The sequence below is a fragment of the Notamacropus eugenii genome, chromosome 4 (genome assembly GCF_028372415.1).
Source record: "Notamacropus eugenii isolate mMacEug1 chromosome 4, mMacEug1.pri_v2, whole genome shotgun sequence".
In the NCBI taxonomy this organism is placed as follows: Eukaryota; Metazoa; Chordata; class Mammalia; order Diprotodontia; family Macropodidae; genus Notamacropus; species Notamacropus eugenii.
This window is the reverse complement of record NC_092875.1, coordinates 1,569,419-1,588,374: the sequence shown is the minus strand read 5'-3', so window position 1 is coordinate 1,588,374 and position 18,956 is coordinate 1,569,419. Positions and strand designations below refer to the sequence as shown.

General features: G+C 56.1%; 1 protein-coding gene across 2 annotated transcripts in view; it reads right to left on the bottom strand.

Moving 5' to 3' along the window:
* The window catches only part of BCR (BCR activator of RhoGEF and GTPase), a 61,787-nt gene extending 43,448 nt beyond the window's left edge, over positions 1–18,339 (bottom strand). The window contains exon 1 of one of the 2 annotated variants that reach the window (XM_072599616.1): positions 16,649–18,339. In XM_072599616.1, coding sequence (XP_072455717.1) covers positions 16,649–17,834 — 1,186 coding nt within the window. In that variant the 5' untranslated portion in view covers positions 17,835–18,339. The remainder of the gene's footprint in view (positions 1–16,648) is intronic. The other variant, XM_072599614.1, reaches the window with a different exon arrangement.
* Positions 18,340–18,956: the final 617 nt, after the last annotated feature.

Below are 18,956 nucleotides of genomic sequence, written 5' to 3'. Positions count from 1 at the left end.
AAGAAAGCCCCTCCCCCACTCAGAGGTGTCCCAGAGGGGAGGGGCCTGCCTTTGGAGGTTGTGGGGACCCCCTCAGGTGATCCCAGGCACAAGCTAGACACCTCCTTCTCCTGTCAGTGGCAGACACAGGGAGTGCTCCCTCCCACTCAGCTCTGGTATCTGGCATTCAGAGCAAGAAGCCCAGAATCCCTGGGGACACAGCAGGATAAGGGCCTGCCCAACCTCGCCTGGCCTGGATGAACAGTGAACTGACGCTGCAGGCTGGTCTGGGTTTGGCCTAAGGCAGACTAGATTCATCTGCAAGGCCCACCCTGAGAGTCCCGGGGTGCAAGGTGGGCCCTGGTTCACACATTAACTATGCCAGCCTAGCTTGGCTCTCCAGAATGCTTCCCACCCCCACCCCACCCTTCACTCCAATCATCACCCTGTGACCTTAGCTGATGCCCCTGCCCCAGCTCTTAGTCCTCCCTACCCCACCCCCAGCTCTCAGTCCTCCCTGCTCCACCACCTAGCTCCTCCCCACAGCCCCTACCAATCACCAAACATCCAAGGTGGGGTGGGGGAAGGAAGACATCCAGACTCTTCTGAGGAAACCTTTGGAGGGCCAAGGTTAGGAAAGCTTCTGGCCCCTGAGCCTTCCTACTCAGGACACCAGTCTCCACCCCCTGAGGTCTCTCCTTCCAGGCCCCCAAGTTGGGTCCCTTGACTGAATCCTCCTGTGGCCCATCCTGGAGGTCCAGGGAACCCATACCATGCCTCTGGGTACCTCCAGCACCAAGGCCTTGCCAGAGCTGCCCTCTCAGGCTGTTTCTGCATGTGCAAAATGGGTCTATGGCCAACCCACCTGCCTCTTTCCCAAAGGCCCAAATACAGGCTCTGGCGGGCAGGGCAGGGCAGAGGCTGGCCCATCTGGCTCAGCTGGTGGCAGGACCAGGTGGCCTAGGGGGCTCTTGCCATCTCCAATCTCATAGACCTAGTAAGAGGGGACTCCTGGATGGCTCCCACAGACTAGACCATGGGTGACAAGGCTGGCTCCGAGGCCCTGGGCAGTTCCCTCCCAACAGACACCGGACCCATCATAAACAGCTGGCCCAACTCCAGGTTTCAGGAAATGCTTTCATCTCTCAGTTTTCCCACCAGTGAAATGGGATAATGATCTCCTCTCCCCCGGTGTCAGGCCTGCAGGGGGGAATGGGCAGGTCCCCACCCCATGAGAGATGATAAAACAGCCCCCTCGGCGCCTGGGCCCTGCCCGCCCCTTCTTGGCACCTTACAGGGAGGAGGCTGGGGCCTCTTAGGGGCCAGAGACCCCTGGGGTACAACAAGGCAGAAGCCTGGGAGCAAGGCAGGTCAGGGTGGCTGCAGGGACTAAGGAGGTAGGTCCTCAGCTCTGTGCCAGGCTGGGCTATATCCTCAGGGGCTGGGCTCCTCTTGGGGAGGAGTATGTGCGGGCTTCTTCCTAAGGCCGAGATCTCACCCTGCATCTCCAGCAGGAGGAACAGGGTGAGGGGGAGCAGAAGGAATGAGGAGGAGCCACAGGCCCCAGAGGACCACTGCACAGCCACGCACTCTGGGAGGCAGCAGCAGCAGGCAGGCCCTGGCTGCCCATCACCCTGTCCCTCCCACAAGGTGGGGGCATATACCAGGCAAGGTTTGCAAGGCTAGGGTGTGAACAAGGGAGGAACATGACACAGGGAGGAAGACAGGGTCTGAGATAGGCCGTAGTGGTTTGGGTTTCCCACTTTGGCCTCTGAGACTAGAAAGGACTGGAGGCCTCCAGAACAAACGGCCAAATTCACCAAATGCCTCCTGGGAAATGCACCCAATGACTAGGGTAGAAAGAGGACAGCACTGAATGCCAAGAAACCCCTCGCACTCTGCCACTAGCTCAGTTGATGACAAGCTCTACCTATCAAGATGCCCTGCTTGATGGCTCCTGACCTCTGCAGAGGGCCCCCAGGTGTCTGGCTCTCAACAGCGCCATCCTGGATCCTACCCACTGAGCTCCTGGGTCCAAACCCTTGCCCTGGTCAGTCCCAATCTCATTCTCAAAGCCCTTTCCTATCAGGGCTGCTCTCCTCTGGACTCTCCCCAGATTATCAATGGACTAGTAAGGTGCTGTGCCCAGGAAGGATATGGTCCGAGAGGGGGCAAGGCTGTCCCCACCTCTGGCCTACAACCCCACAGCATGAGTTTTCCTGACTGATGTATGGTCATGTTGATGTGTACTGAACTTGTGGTCCACTAGGATTCCCTGAAATTTTTCTAGACACCTTTCGGTCTAGTCATGCCTTTCCTCCCCTCTCCCGTACTCCAAATATTTCTACTTGAAGGGGAGTATCTGGAAGCCAAGGGTCAAACTTGACACTGACCTTTGTTAAGTGTCCCTATTTTAAACCTGGCACCAGGCCATGTGCTCCCAAAATGTGCTGGGGCCTTCCTCCTTGGCCTTCAAACTGACACTGGTTACCTTCCTCCTAGCAGCCTCCAGCCTCCAACCTCACGGTCCCACCGGGCTCCCAGGGCCCTCCATCATCTGCCCTGAGGCTCTGCTCTCTCCCCCAGAACTCTCCAGGAAATCGAGACTTGCAAAAAGAAGCCAGCATTGGGGCCTAAGAGTGAGGGTCACAGGAGGGAAGCAGGGGGAGGAGGATGACTCTCACTGGGACCTACAAACTGTTCCAAACAGCCTGGCCCAAGGCAAGGGCTCGCAGGGGGCCCTCAGGACCATAGGAGCCCACATCCCCTGGCACTCTCCCTGCCTGTCTCTGAAGAGACACCACAATGTTCCCAGTGGAAAAGCCAAGCCTACAGCCATTTGCCCTACTCCTTCCTGCCAGCCAAGACCCCCCGGCCTGCCCAGCCTGCCACCCAGGGAACAAGGTCGGGCAGAAGCTGCGCCAGAGCAGGCAGGCTGGAGCAGGCAGGCCAGGCCAGAGCAGGCCGGGCCGGAGCAGATGGGCAGGAGCAGGCGGGCCAGAGCAGGTGGGCCAGAGCAGGCAGGAGCAGCCTGGCTCTTCCTATGTTAGCTCAGTAACCACCTTCCGTTACTGCTGGCCCCAAAAGAAAAACCAAACCAACCCACACAGATGGATGAGAAACAGGAAAGCAGTGTTATGGTTAGTGTCAGAAATTCCACCTGCCGGGAGAAAACAGGCATTCGAAGCCAGCCAGCCCCAGGAGAGGTGGAGCTGCCAGAGACTGGCTACTGGGCCGCGGGGTCAGGGAGTGGTTTGGTTGGACAGCCTGGCAGCCTCGGCCCCAGGTACTCCTGGCAAGGGGGAAGCATGGAGAGACTGAATCACAGAAACCATCCTGGAGGGGGGTGTGCCAGCCTAGATGGAGCCAAAGGCGGAGCAGAAGCTTCCACAGGCCTCACTGCACTGAGGGAAGGCACATGGTCCTGCGTGGCCTCTCCATGGGGAAGGGCCCTTCTCCAGTGTTAGGACAGTCCTCTTCTCCCTCATTCCACTGCACACACTGTGTTCCTGCTACACGGGCTGCTGCTGTTATAAGCTGCATCTCCTTCCTCCAAGACCTTGCACTGGTTGGCCCCCATGCCTGGAATGCCTTCCGGCATCACCTCCACCTCTGTTTCCTTGGTTCCTCTGAGATTCAGCTTGGATCCCACTTTCTGCCCAGGGGCTATGGACACAGCATAGGGTTCTGGAGGAGGCAGGGATTGGCCAAGCCAGGCCCCTGGGATGAACCCTACATTCCCAGGCTGCTCAGACCAAGTTCACCTCATTCAGCCTCAGCACCATTCACTCACCCAGTCACTATAATAGAAAGCAGGAGGAGAAGGGGGCAAAGGAGAGTGTGTGGGCCCAAACATCCCACTCAACTTGAGCCTCAGTTTCCAGAACATGCCAACATGCGCCCCCAGGGTCCAGCAAGGATAAGGATGGCCAGGGACCCCTGCAGGGGAGGAGCCCGAAATAGCCTGGCCCCAAGCCAAGGGGTGGGAATTCCCCAAAGCTGAGACTTGGGCCAGACACAGGGACCATGGGTAGGCACGGCCAGGGAGTGGGCAAATGGCCCCCTGATGAGCAGACGCAATGTTGGGTCCATCCGCCAGGCCCAGGGCCCCTTGGAGACTTGGTGCCCTCCAAGCCAGCCCCGCCAGGCATGCCCACGAGACAGGAGGGGTCCGCTGGTCGAGTCAGACCAAAGAACATGGAGAGGGAATCCCAAAGTAATCACAATACTGTGCCCCAAACAAGCACACCTCCTTCTCCATGCGGGCAGGGATGGGAGACCCAAGGCAGGGGAAGAGTGGACGGAGCCCAGAGTAGGCTACTGGTCTCTCACGCAGGGCAAGAGCCACAGGCAGGACTCCCAGAGCCCAAGCTTAACACAGCTCCAGCCTCTACACTTTTGCCCATAGAGCTGCAGGAGCAGATCTGGGCTCTGGAACCACAATGGCCAGGTGTGAATCCTGCCTGATTGTGACAGGCCACTAATCTGCCCCAGGCTCCGAGGCTCCCAATGTCCTTGGCCACCAGCTGCTTCTTCTCCTGCCCCATAGTCACACAGCCAGGACCCCTGAGAACTCCCCTCGATCCCCTTCACCCAAATGAGGGAGGACCCCTATGTCCCCCCTGCCAGCAAGGCTCTGAACCTGGTCTTATGGGACCAGGGACTGGGAAGCATGGGCAGTTGAGGCCTAGCCACCCAGCAGCACCAGGATTCCTCCTCAAGCACATGTGATCCTCCCACCTGCCCCTCTGCAATCTCCTGACTCTGATGAAACCCTTCCAGAATGGACAGGGCCCTCAGGGCACCCAGTAGGAGGTCAGCCCCAGTTTCCTCATCTGTACAAACTCCACAGCTCGACCTGAGCATTTCTTGGAGTGTGTGCTGCCTCTCCCACTGAAGTGGGAGCCACCTGAGGGCAGAGGGATGGCTCAGGCCTTTCTCTGTACCCCCGGAACAGGACCAGGCACAGAGAGATGTGGTGACTCATGGGTCAGAGGAAGTCTTCTGGGTGAATCCCTATAATCAGCAGACTAAAGGCCTGCTCATTGACCCGGTGACCCTGGCCTCTTGGTTCCATCTCCTGACTCCAGGTCTTTGCTCATGCCTGGCATGCTACCCCTCCTCATTTCCACCTCCCAGCTTCCCCAGCTTCTTGCAAGACGGCTCAAGTCCTTCTTTCTGAAAGAGGCCATTCTGACCCTTTAGAGCCTGTGCTTAGTAACTGCCTTTCTTCAGACTGGGGCTCCTTGAGGGCAGGAGCACCCTGGCACTTAGCATGGCATTTGGCACACAGTAGGTCCTTAATAAATGGAAGGAAGGGGCTACACACCCAGAAACAAAAGAGAACCAGCACCACTGACAATGAAGCAGGGAGATGAAGGGACAGGCTGAGCCTAGAAATAAGACAAGGAGGAAGATAGAGCATTCTACACAGGGGCCAGCCTGAGAGGGGCCTCAAACAAGTAGCATTCAGGCTAAGAAGCCATAGGGAGCCATTGGTCATGGTTGGCCTTGAGCTTGAGAAAGCTCCATGGACAGCTCTGAGAGGAGAGGGCTGGAGAGGAGGCGATGGGAAGCAGGGAACCCACTCTGGTGGCCAGGACAAGCTGGTGGTCAGTCAACTGTGAGCCTCGAAGGGCAGGCAGACCCCACAAACAGCCTGACATCTCCTGCAGCAGTAACAAGGCTGCTCGGCCCCAGCTGGCTTCCCTGCATGTTCTCCAAGGCCCTGGACACCCATCCCAGCTGACCAGGAAGATCTCCCCAATCTCAACCCTTCCCAGCTAGGCAAGGAGACCTCCCCGTTTACCTGAACCGCCAATCCCAACCTTCCTGGTTGCACCTTCTCCAAGGCCCTGGGTGGCTTTTGGAAAGCTCATCCCATCTGTCAGCAGTCATTAGAGCTGGCAGGAAGAGCAGGAATGGGCTGACCCGTCCTTAGTGCTCTGCTAGCCCAGGCCAGGTCCATGCTCACTGGACAGCAGCTCACCAGACAGCTGCTCCCAGCCTGGGAGGACAAAACACCAGCCCCAAGATCCCCTACCCCCAGCAGAAACTCTGTGACCATGGGAAAGCAATGAGGTCAGGAGCAGAGCAGGCATGCCTGACCATGGAAACACAGAGGAGACCCAAGAGTTCTGAGTGTGGACCCAGGAAACCTGGGTGCAAATTCTGCCTAGACAAATCATTTTTTCTTCTGGGCTTCCTCAGTTCCTTTTACTCTAAAATGAGTCCTGAGGCTTCTCTCAGCTTGAGATCTGTGATCCTCTTGTACATGTCCAAGCTATGGCCAAGCCTTGTTATTTCTAGCTTCCCTTCATCACCTCCTCTCCTCTGACCTTGATACAAGGCCTCATCCCATCACACCAGCAATGGCTGTCGCGGGGGTGTGGGGGGTGAGGGGCGGTTGTCTGCCTGCCTCAAGTTTCTTTCTGCTTACATCTATCTGGCGACTCCCTCTCTCAAATTCAATGAATAATTAATTACTAATAAGCAATTACTATTTACAAGTTTACCTCATCTCCCCCACATGCAAAGCTTATTTTAACAACAAAGTTTGTTCAATCATATTGCTCTCAATCAAAATATTTTGAACCACAGTATTTTTAAATTTCTAAAACTGAATTGACTAATAGCACAGGGTTTGGTTTTTTTTGTCTTATTCACTATTTTTCAGTAAGAGTAAAGAAAGTTTTTGTTCTGTTAAAATTAAAATATAATTTAATTTTCACCTCATCCTTACAAAAATTTTTTATATATTATGTCAATCTATAAGAACATGTATATCACTTTTAAGTATAGAAATATACATATATTGGGGGAGAAGGGCTCAACATTTTTACTGACTGAAGTGTATGATTTAAAATTTTTTGGAGAACTAATAAGTCACTGGAGTTTGAGGTGGGGGGTGAGGGTTTGACAAGGTCAGACCTGTGCTCTAGGAAAATCACTTCGATGGGTGAGTGGAAGATAGACTGCAGGAGGGAAAGACTTGAGGCAGGCAGATTCCCACCCTCCCTACCCCCAGTAGCGGCTGCCATAGTCCAGAGGTGAGGTGATGAGGGTCTGCACCAATGTGGGGACAATGTCAGAGGAGAGAAGGGGCCACAGAGGTGAAATAGACAAGAAATGCTGAAGAGATGAAGTAGAGGAGATCCTGTAGAGGTGAAACTGACAAGAGATGTAACAAGGGTGAAATAGACAAGAGATGCTTCAGAGGTGAAACAGACACTATGTCACCTCCTCTCCTCTGATCTTGATACAGGCTCTCATCCCATCAAACAGACAAGAGATACTCCAGAGGTGAAAGAGACAAGAGATGCTCCAGAAGTGAAATAGACAAGAAATGCTCTAGAGGTGAAATAGACAAGAGATGCTTCAGAGGTGAAACAGACACTATGTCACCTCCTCTCCTCTGATCTTGATACAGGACCTCATCTCATGGAACAGACAAGAGAGGCTCCAGAAGTGAAATCAACAGGCCTTGGCACCATACTGAATATGAGGGTGAGAGGAGTTCAAGATGACCCCAAGTTGGGGGTCTGAAGATCTGGAAGGATGTGGGCACCCTTAGCAATGATAGGGAAGGTAAGAGGCAGGAAGAGTTTGGGCGGAAGGTTAGTGTAATGAGACCTGAGTGGTAGATCACAAAGTGCATGGTAGTTCTTCTACCTTCTCAGAAGGTTCCCAAGAGCTCTTCCTCACTGGGCACTCCCCCAGGGTACACAGTCTGCCTTCAGGGGAGAGGCAGAGAGAGTTTAACCAACAGTACCTGCACAGTTGGCATTGTAGGTCATAGTAACTATCCTGAGGGCCTGTACCTGGACCAGAATAAGGAAACTGAGAACATGGGGGCGAGGCAGCTAATGGGTGAGTAGCAGGTAGGACAAGCCTGGCTAGCATACATCAGGGGAAATCTGTGACTGGATGATCCCATGCTGCCTTGGGAGCAGCCTACAGCTTCCACTTCGGAGACCCCTGGACAAAAGGATAAAAAAAACGATGCTTTTGCATGGCATTCAAGGCCTTCCACAAGACTACCTCTGCTTTGAGAACCAGGCTTCAAACTTGAGAATGGCGTCTCCTGCCTCATCTCCAGCTCTCAGAAATGTTATCTCTGTCCTCCCCCAGCCACGTACAGAGCCTCTATCCTCACCAACAGTCCATGGCAAGATGTAAGCAACCAGAGGCAGGGACCATTTCCCTGAGTGCCCCTCAGAGATCTCTGATCCAACCCAACCCATACCCCAAACCCTTCTACAACAGATCTAACAAGTAGTTATACCACTACTGCTTGGAGATCAGGAAAGAGAGCCCACTACCTCCTGAGGGAACCCCTTCCACGCTAGGACAGCAAGAAAGTTTTTCCTGATATCCAGCATAATCTGCCTCACTCCAATTTCCCCCCATTGCTGCTTCTTGTCCTGTCTTCTGGGCCAAGCTGAACAAAGCTCATCCCTCCTCTGGATCCCTGAAACCCTCTCTCAGGTTCCATCAGGTTTGGTTCTGTCTCTACTACCAGCACCACCAAGTACCCTACACAGAGCAGGCTGTGAACAGATGCTGGCTGAATGGGATCCCAATTCCCCATGGGAGAACAGTGTTCTGAACCTTAACAGGCCCCATTCTACAGGTAGAAATCATCTGTACAGGTAGAAATCATCTGTGAAACCCCTAATTAAAAGACCAGCACTCCCAGTCCAGCATACCCTCCAAAGGGGCATCCAGCACGTCTCAGATCACCAAGGGACACCGCCACTTCACAGGGGATGGAACAAAGGGGAGACAACGTGCCCCAAGTCATGAAGATAGGGATTAAATGGGGGACAGGGCCCTCCAAGCCCAGTGTAAGAGGTTTGGGAAACTGTGAGGGGCAAAAGAGGAAAGACAGCCAATGGACAGTGAGGAGGAGATGACCAGAGTCTACAGAGGCTTGAGGGAGACAGGCTGGGGAGGAGAGAGGGAGAAGAGAGGTGAGGAAAGGGGGAGAGAGACAGAGGAAAAGAGAGGGAGAGAAGGGAGGGAAACAGGTAGGGAGGGAGGGAGAGAAAAGGAAGGGAGAGAATTGGGGAGTGAGGGAGAGAGAGAGGAAGAGAGGGATTGAAGGGAGGGAAAGAGGGAGAGAGAGAAAGAAATGGGGAGTGAGGGAGAGAGAGATACAAACAGACAGAAAACAGGAAGAGAGGTGGGAAGAGAGGGAAAGATGGGAAGAGAGAAAAACAGAAAAGAGAGGAAGAGAGGGAAAGAAATGAGGAGAGAGAGAGAGAGAGAGAGAGAGAGAGAGAGAGAGAGAGAGAGAGAGAGAGAGAGAGAGAGAGAGAGAGAAGAAGGGGGGAAGGCTTCCCTGTCTGCCCACAACACTGGCTCCTTGTGCTCAGGCCGTTAGGGAAGTAAGGCAGGAAGGTACAAGGGGCACAGAGGAGGGTCAGGAGGGCAGAACTGCACCCTGGATAGGGCAGACAACAGTCCTGAAAGACAGCAAAGAATGACGTCCTTGGCATGGGCCATTTCTGTTAGGACGAAGGCAGGGATGGGACAAGAAGCTCTGCCCTCCCCTAGTGCACGGCAGCCCAGAGATGCTAAGGAGGAACAGTCTTAGGGAGGAACTAAGGCCCCAGGCCCCAGGCATCCCCCAAGGAGCCCAGAACCATCAGACCAGGGCGGTTCCTGAGCACTGCTCACCCAACAAACATTCCTGAGAACCGGTCTTTCCAGACTCTCACTGGTCTCCCTGCCCAGGTGAGTGAGGCAGCCAACAGGAACTGGTTGGATCTCAGCAAGGCAGATTATGGAGTCTGGGGGAGGAGGGCAACCAGCCCTCAAGAGGTCCAACACTGGGCTTGATGGCACTGGCATCAAGCTGCACATGGAGCCCAGTGGAGACCCCAAATGGCCAACATGGGACCCAAAAAGATTGGGGTAGGCCAAGATGTGCCAGGGAGGCAGCAGGTCAGAACTCACAGGCAAAGCACACAACTATAGGGCAGGAAGCTATGGTCATCTAAACATACTGGGCAATGACTGGTACCAACCCTGCTGACTCCAAGCTCTAGACACCCAAAGACAGAAACCAAGGGGTCCCTGTCTGTAGAAGCCTTCATACTCCCTTGCCTGTGGGAGTTTCTATCCTCTACCTGTGGGGGCCTCCCTCTTCGCTCCTTTGCCCACGGGGGCCTCTGTCCTCCTCTGTCCGTGGCATGTTTGCTATTACCAAGAACAGTAGATTCTGTATGTGCATCCAGATCTGGCCACCAAACAAGCATCCAGTGGACATCTGGCTGTTGATAGGGCCCACATCATAGCCACAGGACCCTGCCAGCTCAGGCCAAGTCCAAGGTCTACCAACACAGCAAGATCATTTCCCTTCAAGCACTCCCACTTGAGCTCAAAGGTCTTCCTCAGTCTGGCTGGAGAATTCTGTCCACGTGGAGGAAGGCCAAAGGTGCCAGCAGCCTGGCTTCCTCCCCAGGGATGAAAGAAGAGGCCACAGGGTCCCTTCTCCCTGGCCTGGCTGGGGAAGCTACAGATGGCACTGTAAGGACACCTTTGATGTCACTCCTATGTGCAGCCTTCCTGCAAGCCTCCCCAGCCAGCAGGTGCCTTGGTGATGCTCCCGGTACTGATGACCACAGGCCAGAAATGAGTGGCCGGCAGCCAATGGCCATGGTCAGAGACCTGCAAGACAACTAATCATGTGAGAGTGTACTTGGACAGACAGGCAGGCATCAGGAGAGGATGCAGAGGAAAGAACTGACCTTCTGTTGGGCCTCCCCTGCTCCTCCTCTTCGAGATGCCCCCAGATGCCACCTTTATTGCTGACTCCTTTTGCTCACCAGGAGGTGAGCTGGACCCAACCACATGTCTCCTTCCAGGCCCTGGTCCTGAGATATCTCCTTCCTTTCACACAAATTAGCAAAGTGTGACCTAGACTGTCTCTCAATGGCTCTGATTAATTCCGAGAAGTGTAGAGGCAACTGAGGATGCCCCCAGGCACATTCAGCAGCTGGCCCAAAGGCACTGTCTTCAGCTTCCCCTGCTCACGGCAGGGCCCACATTCCTGCAGGACTAGCACAGGCAGCAGCCAGGCACCCGCAAGACTCATCTGTTCTTACCAGTCTTTCCCCAAATCCCAGGGAATGCCCCATGGTAGGCAGGGCTGGGTGGATAGCCTAGGGAGCATCTGCCCAGGGACTGCCCCTATTCACCTGGCCCTATACCCACTATTCATTCTGAGGACAAATGTGTGAGGGCAGGAAGCCAGTCTGCACCACAGTCCCCACTTAGCTGCCTCCTGAGATGCCCCCAATACTCTGGGCTCTGCCATACAACCTTTGACAAGTCACATCACTTCATCTACCTACCTCAGTTTCTTCTAATGTAGGATGGAGATGATAACAGCACCTACCTCACAGGGTGGCTGTGAGGATCAAAAGGGATATTTGTAAAGCCATTGGCATAGTGCCCAGCACAGAGTAGGTCCTGTAGAAATGCTTATAAAAATTTGGAGAAAAATAATTGAGCCAGTTGTGATGGCAAGCAAAACAGGATCTTTTGCTATTTTTGTTTTAGTATAATCAAGTGCCTCTGATTACCAGTCAAGAGCCTTTACAAAGAGTATAGAAACAAGAGTTTCTTTAGCTAGAAACAGTATATATATATATTTGTATTGTTAATTATTTTAATGTGATTAAAGATCTAGGGAGTTTGATTAGGGAAGATTTGTGGGAAGGTCCAAGCCTTCTGTTAATGAGGCACTGGTTCCCAAGGGTTGTGAAGCCCTCTGACTCTAAAAAAGATATAAATACTCTGAATTGACGTTCTACTTTGGGGCATACTGGAAACGTCTGTTTGGCCAGATGAGGACTCTGGGAAGCCGCCCAGCTTAGAAAACCCAGAAGTCAGTGTTTCCCTCTCTGGTGACTATGGTCAGACAGTTGGGGTTCAACTGTCTGTTGAATTCAGGCAGAGGAAGTCATGTCTGTTGATCTTTGATTTTTCTGTATTTCTTTGAAGTTCAAGGTGCTGACTCCCCTGAACGAGGTGAATGATATATGTGCTTGGTTAAAGGAATGATACCTGTGCTTGCTTAAAGTGATTGTTATCCCCTCAAAAGTTGCTTTCCTTTTATGAATCCAGATCTAAGAACCTGTCACAGCAGGGACCCCTGGGTATGTTGGGGTACTTACTGATACACCAGTCAATGAGTGTTCTCCACTCACAAAGGTAATTTCTTTTAAGTGTTTGCATGCTAATCTATGAGACTGGACCTTTACATTCATTGCACCAGGGACATAGTAAAGGTTAACAAATGTTTGTTGATAGAGTGACTGACTGGGTCTTAGCCCAAAGGTCCTCCACCTATGGGATGTCACCCAGATAGGCCCAGGCTCCCATGCTGGCTCACTCAGGGGACTTCTTGCCACCCCCCACCCCACCGCCCCCAGGCCAGGACCTGGACAAGCTGCTCTGGGACAGGGGAAGAGGAAGGGCCTTTGGGAAGATAGTGTCTCAGGAAGGCTCAGGAGAACACGAGTGGAAAATCATCCTTCAGACTTTGCCTCCCATCTCCACTGTGAACATGGAGGTGGAAAAGGGCCTCCTCCCACACGCCGTTGCCACGGGAAGCTTTGGCAAGACTGTCAGACTCACAGCTTTTCTCTAAGAAACGTGGATAAGCCAGCCAAGGTTGAGGGAAAGCCCCTTGCTGCCCCATGAGTGCCCAGCCTCCATCCTGCCACACAGTAGGCCATTAATAAATGCTTGTTGGCCTGGGAGAGGCAGGCTGGCCCTCACACTGGCCCTGATTCACCTGGCTTGTGGCATCTCCTGCCCTCTCCCCAACTGGACAGTGGCTTGAAAAGTGCTTTGAGATCTCAAGCTGGAAACCTCCAGAGAAATCCTAGAACATTTTCCAGTCTGCATTTTTCCTTCACTTACTTCCAGATTCCTACTGAGTACACAGAGGGTAGCAGCACCCACCCCCACCCCCCCCCAGCCATATCTGCCACCTCCAGGAAGAAAGGCTTAATCTTGGAGAGGCTGTAGAAGATGGAGCAGGAGACAGAATCCCAAGGGTCCCAAGAGAGGGAGGAAAGGGGTCACTGGGTTGGGAGCAGGGGCAGCAGATGTCCCCAGGCTGGGGGAGGGGCAGCAAACAAGCCCATCCAGACCAGCAGCCTAAAGCTTTTACCCTCCCAGGTAATGCATGTGGACATGAGGACAGGTGAAACATGATGGTTGCCTGTGAAGTGCTCAATTTCCTGCCAAGAAGGAAGCCCACCATACACATAGGAAGGACAGGGAGCTTGGGGAGGAGGCCCAGGGAGGAGATGGGTAGGAGGGGTGGCTGGGGAGGGCCCACTGACCCCAAGAAGGGCAGGGCACCCACCCAGCTTTGGAGTCGGGCCACTCCTCAGCAGCTGGTTCTCACCCGGGCCTGTCTGCTGGGAGGGTGGCAGGGTTGACTGTGCCAGTCGGCCCACCTCCTGCCAGGGGGGCCAGGCCTGGAGTCAGGCCATTTCTCCTCCCGGACAAATCCACCCCAGGCCCCCCATTACATGGACCTGCCAAACATTCATGTGGGGGGGGGGGGGGCAGGAGTCAGGAGCCGGCCTCCTCTGCCAGCATGGCACAAGGGCATCAACTGTAGGTGCCAAGACATGCCCCTATCCACACAAGAGCCATCTCCAAGAGTCTCCCGAGTCCCAAGACTCTATGGTGGGTGCAGAACCACCCAAGGGTGCCCACTGGCAGACATCATACAGAAGAAAGGGGGTGACCTCCCACCCCTGGGTGCTCAGGGTCAGAAAAGGCTTTGAGGGAGGCAACCTCTGAGCTGAGCCCTGGAGGCCAAGATGAGAAGGGGCCAAAAGAATGCCTAGAAGTGGGAGGTCAAGGAAGGGCTGGACATCCAGTTGGACAAGCTTTGGGGGCAGGAAGGGGAATTTTGGGAAATGAGGCTGCAATCAGACCCCAGGCAACAGCAGGCTTGTCCTCAGGGCAGTGGGGACCCATGGGGGCAAGGGGAGAGATGCTCTCTAGGTGAAGGATGGGTCAGGGAGGATGGTGGTGGCAGCCTTTATGAGAAAGCTGTGGGAGAAAGCCTGTGTGCCCTGTGGAAGGCACCTAGCACAGAGGGAAGGGCTTGGCCTCGGCTGGCTATGGGGGCAAGTGAAGATCAGGCTGAGAGAGGGCCACAGGAAGGGGGCAGGAAGAGAGGCAGCAAGAGAGGCAGCAGGGACAAGAGGGGAGGCCATGGCAACTAATCCACTGCTAGGATCATCCCGCCTGGCCAAGGATGTGCAGATAGCAGCCAGGCCACCTTCACAAATGGGCCCCACCCAAGCCAGGCACCTACACAAAGAAGAGCAGCGGGGATGGAGGGGAGCTGCCCCTTGGATCTCTGAAGCAGGCAGGCAGAGAAAACGGTGCCCACCCACCTGCTGCCCACCTACCTTCCTTGGCAGATCCCCACCCTAGGATGACAGAGGATGACGGGACAGGGCAGGAGCCAGGGGCTAAGGTGACTCACTCTTTGCTCACCATTGAGGAGGCCAATCCCACCTGATCACAGGCTGAGCCTGCCACTACAGAGGTTGCCAAGATAAAGCCGATGGTGCAGGCAGACCTCAGACAGGGGGCTACCAACTCCCACAGAGGGCCTGGCTTGGGGCACACGGAAAGAGTCATCCCCTCTAAAGGTTTTTGTGGGCAGTAAGGAATCCACAACAGGATAAGCACCTAGTCAGGCATCTACCCCACTCTCCTCAGGATCTAGACCAAGATCCCTTTGAAAGAAAGTTTAGGGGGATTAACTTCAACAGGACTCCTTCCGCAGAGCCCTGTGGGCAGCAGATGCTGGAACAGGTGTGGGACATCCCTCCTGTGAACAGCAGGGTGCTGGCTACACAGGGACCTCCCTCTCATGGGCAGCAGGGTGCTGGTTCCATTCTCCCTTCCAATCAGCAAGCCTGCGCTGGCTAGTGCAGTGCCCTCTCCAACCCCTTGGTTTGGATGCTTGCCTCTAGGTCAGTTTCCTCAACTTTCCTTTTCTGAGAGTCTCTAATGGAGGCAGCATGCCCACACACATAGCGACACTAGGCTGAGACACACTCCAGGAGGGGCATTCTGAGAACGTGAGCACCAGTGAGCCACCCAGCCCACCATCCAGAGGAGCTAGCTCCACATAGCCACAGATTTCCTGGTTGACCCCCACCCACATGGGTGCCTTCCCTCCTTACAGAGTCCTTAAACATTATGCCGATCAGTGGGGGCTGGGGGGGGGGGCTGCTGAACAACTCAGAGTAGACATAAGAGGGAATCATAGGGCACAGGCTGCTGGACCAGGAGACAAGAGGCCCTGAGTTCAAATTCAGCCTCAGATGCTAGCTGTATAATGGGGCAAATCACTCCACTTCTGCCTGCCTCAGTTTCTTCCTCTGTAACATGTAACCCTAACCCTCCCAAGGCTGTGAGGCTCAAATGAGAGATGTGTAAAGTGCTTTACAAATCTCCAAGTTCCATAATAATGCTTTTTGCTGTGAGCAGCCGCAGTCAGTGCCACAGCCCCAGCATCTCCTGCCTAGCCAACCCCCCCCTTTCTGTGCTCTGCCCCATACGGGAGGCCCGCCCATGCCCAGGCCAAACCCCAAGCCAAGGCTTGGGGGCCTCAAATCCTCTCCTATAGGGACACTGGAGGCCACCCCCAATCTAGCATCCCTGCCACACAGGGCTCCCACCACCTTCTGGAGCAGCCCTGTTCTCATGGCCCCAAGCTGTTCAAGGGCCTGACTCTCCCCAGACTGTGCATGCTGGGAAGGATGCAAGACCGCTCCCTGCCCTGACAGGCCTTAGCCCAGTCCCAGGTGGGAAAACAGACCCTCTGGGAGCAATACAAGGAGGTGGGCAAAGGAGCCCCAGCCCCCCCTCCCCAATTCCTGCTCTATACTGGCTGGCCAGATCACCTGACATCCCATCTCCCCCTCCTTTCCCCACAGCCCCGCCCCCCAGGCCAGGCTCAATCTGCACCACACCAAGCCCACCTGGGTCAAACCCAGCTGGGCAAGTCAGGCCAGAGGAGGGGAGTGGGTCTGTGCCAGGTAGTCCCAGGGGGCAGAATCAGAGACAGGTTAAGGTGGGTGACCACGGAGGTCCAGGAGGCCTGCCCCAGCACCCCCAAGAAGAGGTTGGCCCACAGCTTGTCAGGAAGGAGGGGAGGTGCCCAGGGGAATTCTCCTCATCCCAAGGGAGAGGAGGCAGGGAAGGTCTGGGGCTAGAGACCAGAGGGCAGAAGCCCAGCTTCCTTCCGCTTAGAGATTACAAAGCAGATTCTGCTCCCTGCTGCCCAGAGATAACAGGTCCAGCTCCTAGAGACCGGAGAAGCCTGGCCAAGCTTGCTCCAAGGGAGTGGACAGAACCCAGCTGGGACACATGAGCAGGGCTGGCCTTAGGCAGGAGTCCTCCCTCTACCATTTGTACCAAGCTCCCACCTGCCTCCTGGGATATATGAAAGGCTCCCACCTGCCCCTCACACATATATCCCCACAGGCCACACACCTCCAGGCATCTTGATGCCATGCCCACCATTATCTCAAGACTCCCTTGCATGACAAACAGCCACAGTCATGCCAATTCACTCCCTCCCCTCCCCACCCTGCACCCCAGCACCCACCTGGGTCTCCAGGGAAAGCGCCATCCTGGGCTCCTCTGGCCCCGTCGTCACCCGGCCAGATGTGGCCGGTCCTGCGGACGCCCACGATAGTGGCTTCCGCCACAATCACCTGGCCCGGCCTTGGTCGCTTCTGGGCCTGGGGGGTCGGGGGGCTGCTGCTGTCCAGGGACTGCTGAGAGTTCTGGGAAGGGGAGCGGCGGCCGGGGGCCGTGGGGCTCGGGCCCGAGGAGAAATCCTCCTCGCTGGACGTGAGGTTTTCATTGGAGCTACAGTCCGGGGTGTAGCCGCCCCCGATGTCCTCGAAGCTCCGGGGGGAGTAGGACCTGCGAGGCCAGGTGAGTGGCTTGTCCTGCTCGCGCCAGGCTGCCGGCCCCCGGCCCTCGTCCCCCATCAGGCTCCCGACGTAGATGCTCTGGTAGGGCTGGTAGTCGCCAGGCGGCTGGGCGCTGATCAGGTTATCCCGCAGGAAGCGGGGATTCAGCTCGGCGTCCTCATACTCCCCTCCAGGCTCGCAGTAGCCGGCCCGCACTGTGGTAGCGGCTAGCCCGGTGGTGGCCCCTGCGGGGGCCGCGGCAGGTGGCTGCACCGACTGCAGCGAGGTTTTCTTGCGCTCCTGCTGCATGGCCTGGCTGCCCAGGCAGCTGATCCGGTCCGAGACTTCTTTGTCATTGACCTTCACCAGCCCCCGCTCGTGGTGGTACTCCACGTTTACATAGAAAGGCTTCTCTTCCCCGCAGCTCCCCGGGCCGGAGCGGGCCCTCTCGAAGGTGGACCTGAGAGCCGCCACGCTGGGCGGCTGGTTGCTGCGGGGGGGCGCCCGAGGGTGCTGGGGCGAGCCCTCTGCGTCCTGGGGAGCCAGCGGGACCTTGTCGCGGCCCCCCTTTTGGGCCTGGGGCTCGCCCTGGCCGTCGCCCTGGCCGTCGCCTTGGCTGCCCTCCGGGGGCTCGGGGCCCGGGCAGCCCCAGCGCCGGCGGTCGTAACTCTTCCTCTCTTTGGCCAGGAGAGTCTGCAGGTAGATCATGCGGAATCGCTCCTGGTTCACCTCCAGCTCCAGCCTCCGGATAGATGCCTGGCAACGCTGCAGTTCCTGCTCGATGGCACTCACCGAACCCAGCTCCATGTGGGGAGGTTCGGAGGTCGGAAACTGAGCCCGCCACGCCTCAGCGAAGCCCACGGGGTCCACCATGGCCGCGGGAGCCCCGAGAGCTCTAGGAGAGGAGGAGCACCTGGGAGGGAGGGGGAAGGGGAGCTGGGGCAGGGACCCCGGCAGGCAGGAGGAAGGGCTGGGGCACGCTTGGCTCAGAGGCCCCAGGGAGGGACCCCCAGACCCTGTCCGGGCAGCAGAGGGGGCCAGGCCCCCATGGTCCCGCCAGCCAGCCTCCCGTCTGGACCTTCCCAGGGAACAATGCCCCGGGCCAGGGAGGTGGGGAGGGGGACCTCCCAATGGTGGGGAGAGACTGTTGGGGGGAGGGGCGACGAGGGAAAGGAACCTAGCTGGGGATGAAGGGGAGGGGCTTCTCCGGAGAAGAGGGAGCAGAGAGGAGGACCTAGAAGTGGGGGAGGGGGACTTGGCGGGGGGAAGGGAGCCTGGCTGGAGGCGGGGGGGAGGGGGTTTCTTCTCCTCCTCCTTCTCCTCGCTCAGCCTGGGTCTGGATCTGGGTCCCGGTCTGGGTCTGGATCCCTGCCGGCCCTCTCAGCGCCTCCTAGGTCTCGGCCCGGCCCCAGCCTCCTCTGCCCAGTTCGGCCCCGCCCGCCTCCAGCGCAGGAAGGGGCGAGGCCACGGTGGGGCGGGGCTCTTAAAGGAGCCGGGGATGCAGCTGCGGCCGCGCCTACCCTCGGCAATCCCTGCCCTTCCCCGGTGCAGATAGCGCCTCCCTCCCCCACATTCTGAGGACAGAAAGACTGAGGCCTCGTTGGAATCCTTCTGAAGACCCTTCCTCTGTAAAGAGGGCTAGGACAGAAGCTCAGGGCATCACCAGCTGTGCTCTCCTTAAAGCCCCAGAAAACAGCAGCTTGTACCATTTTCATCCTCTTGGTCACATCCCCCTTATCTGAGGGGAAATGAAGATTGAACCCCCCTGCCTCCAGCTCCCCCACCAGCCTTGTAGCCCTTTTGGGGTTTCTTGGCAGAGATGCTGGAGGGCTTTACCATTTCCTTCTCCAGCTCAATTTACAGATGAGGAAACTGGGGCAAACAGGTTGGAGTGACTTGTCCAGGGTCACACAGCTGGTGTCTGAGGCTGGATTTGAATTTAGAAGATGGATCTTTCTGGCTCCAGGCCCAGCCCTCTATTCACCGCACCACTTA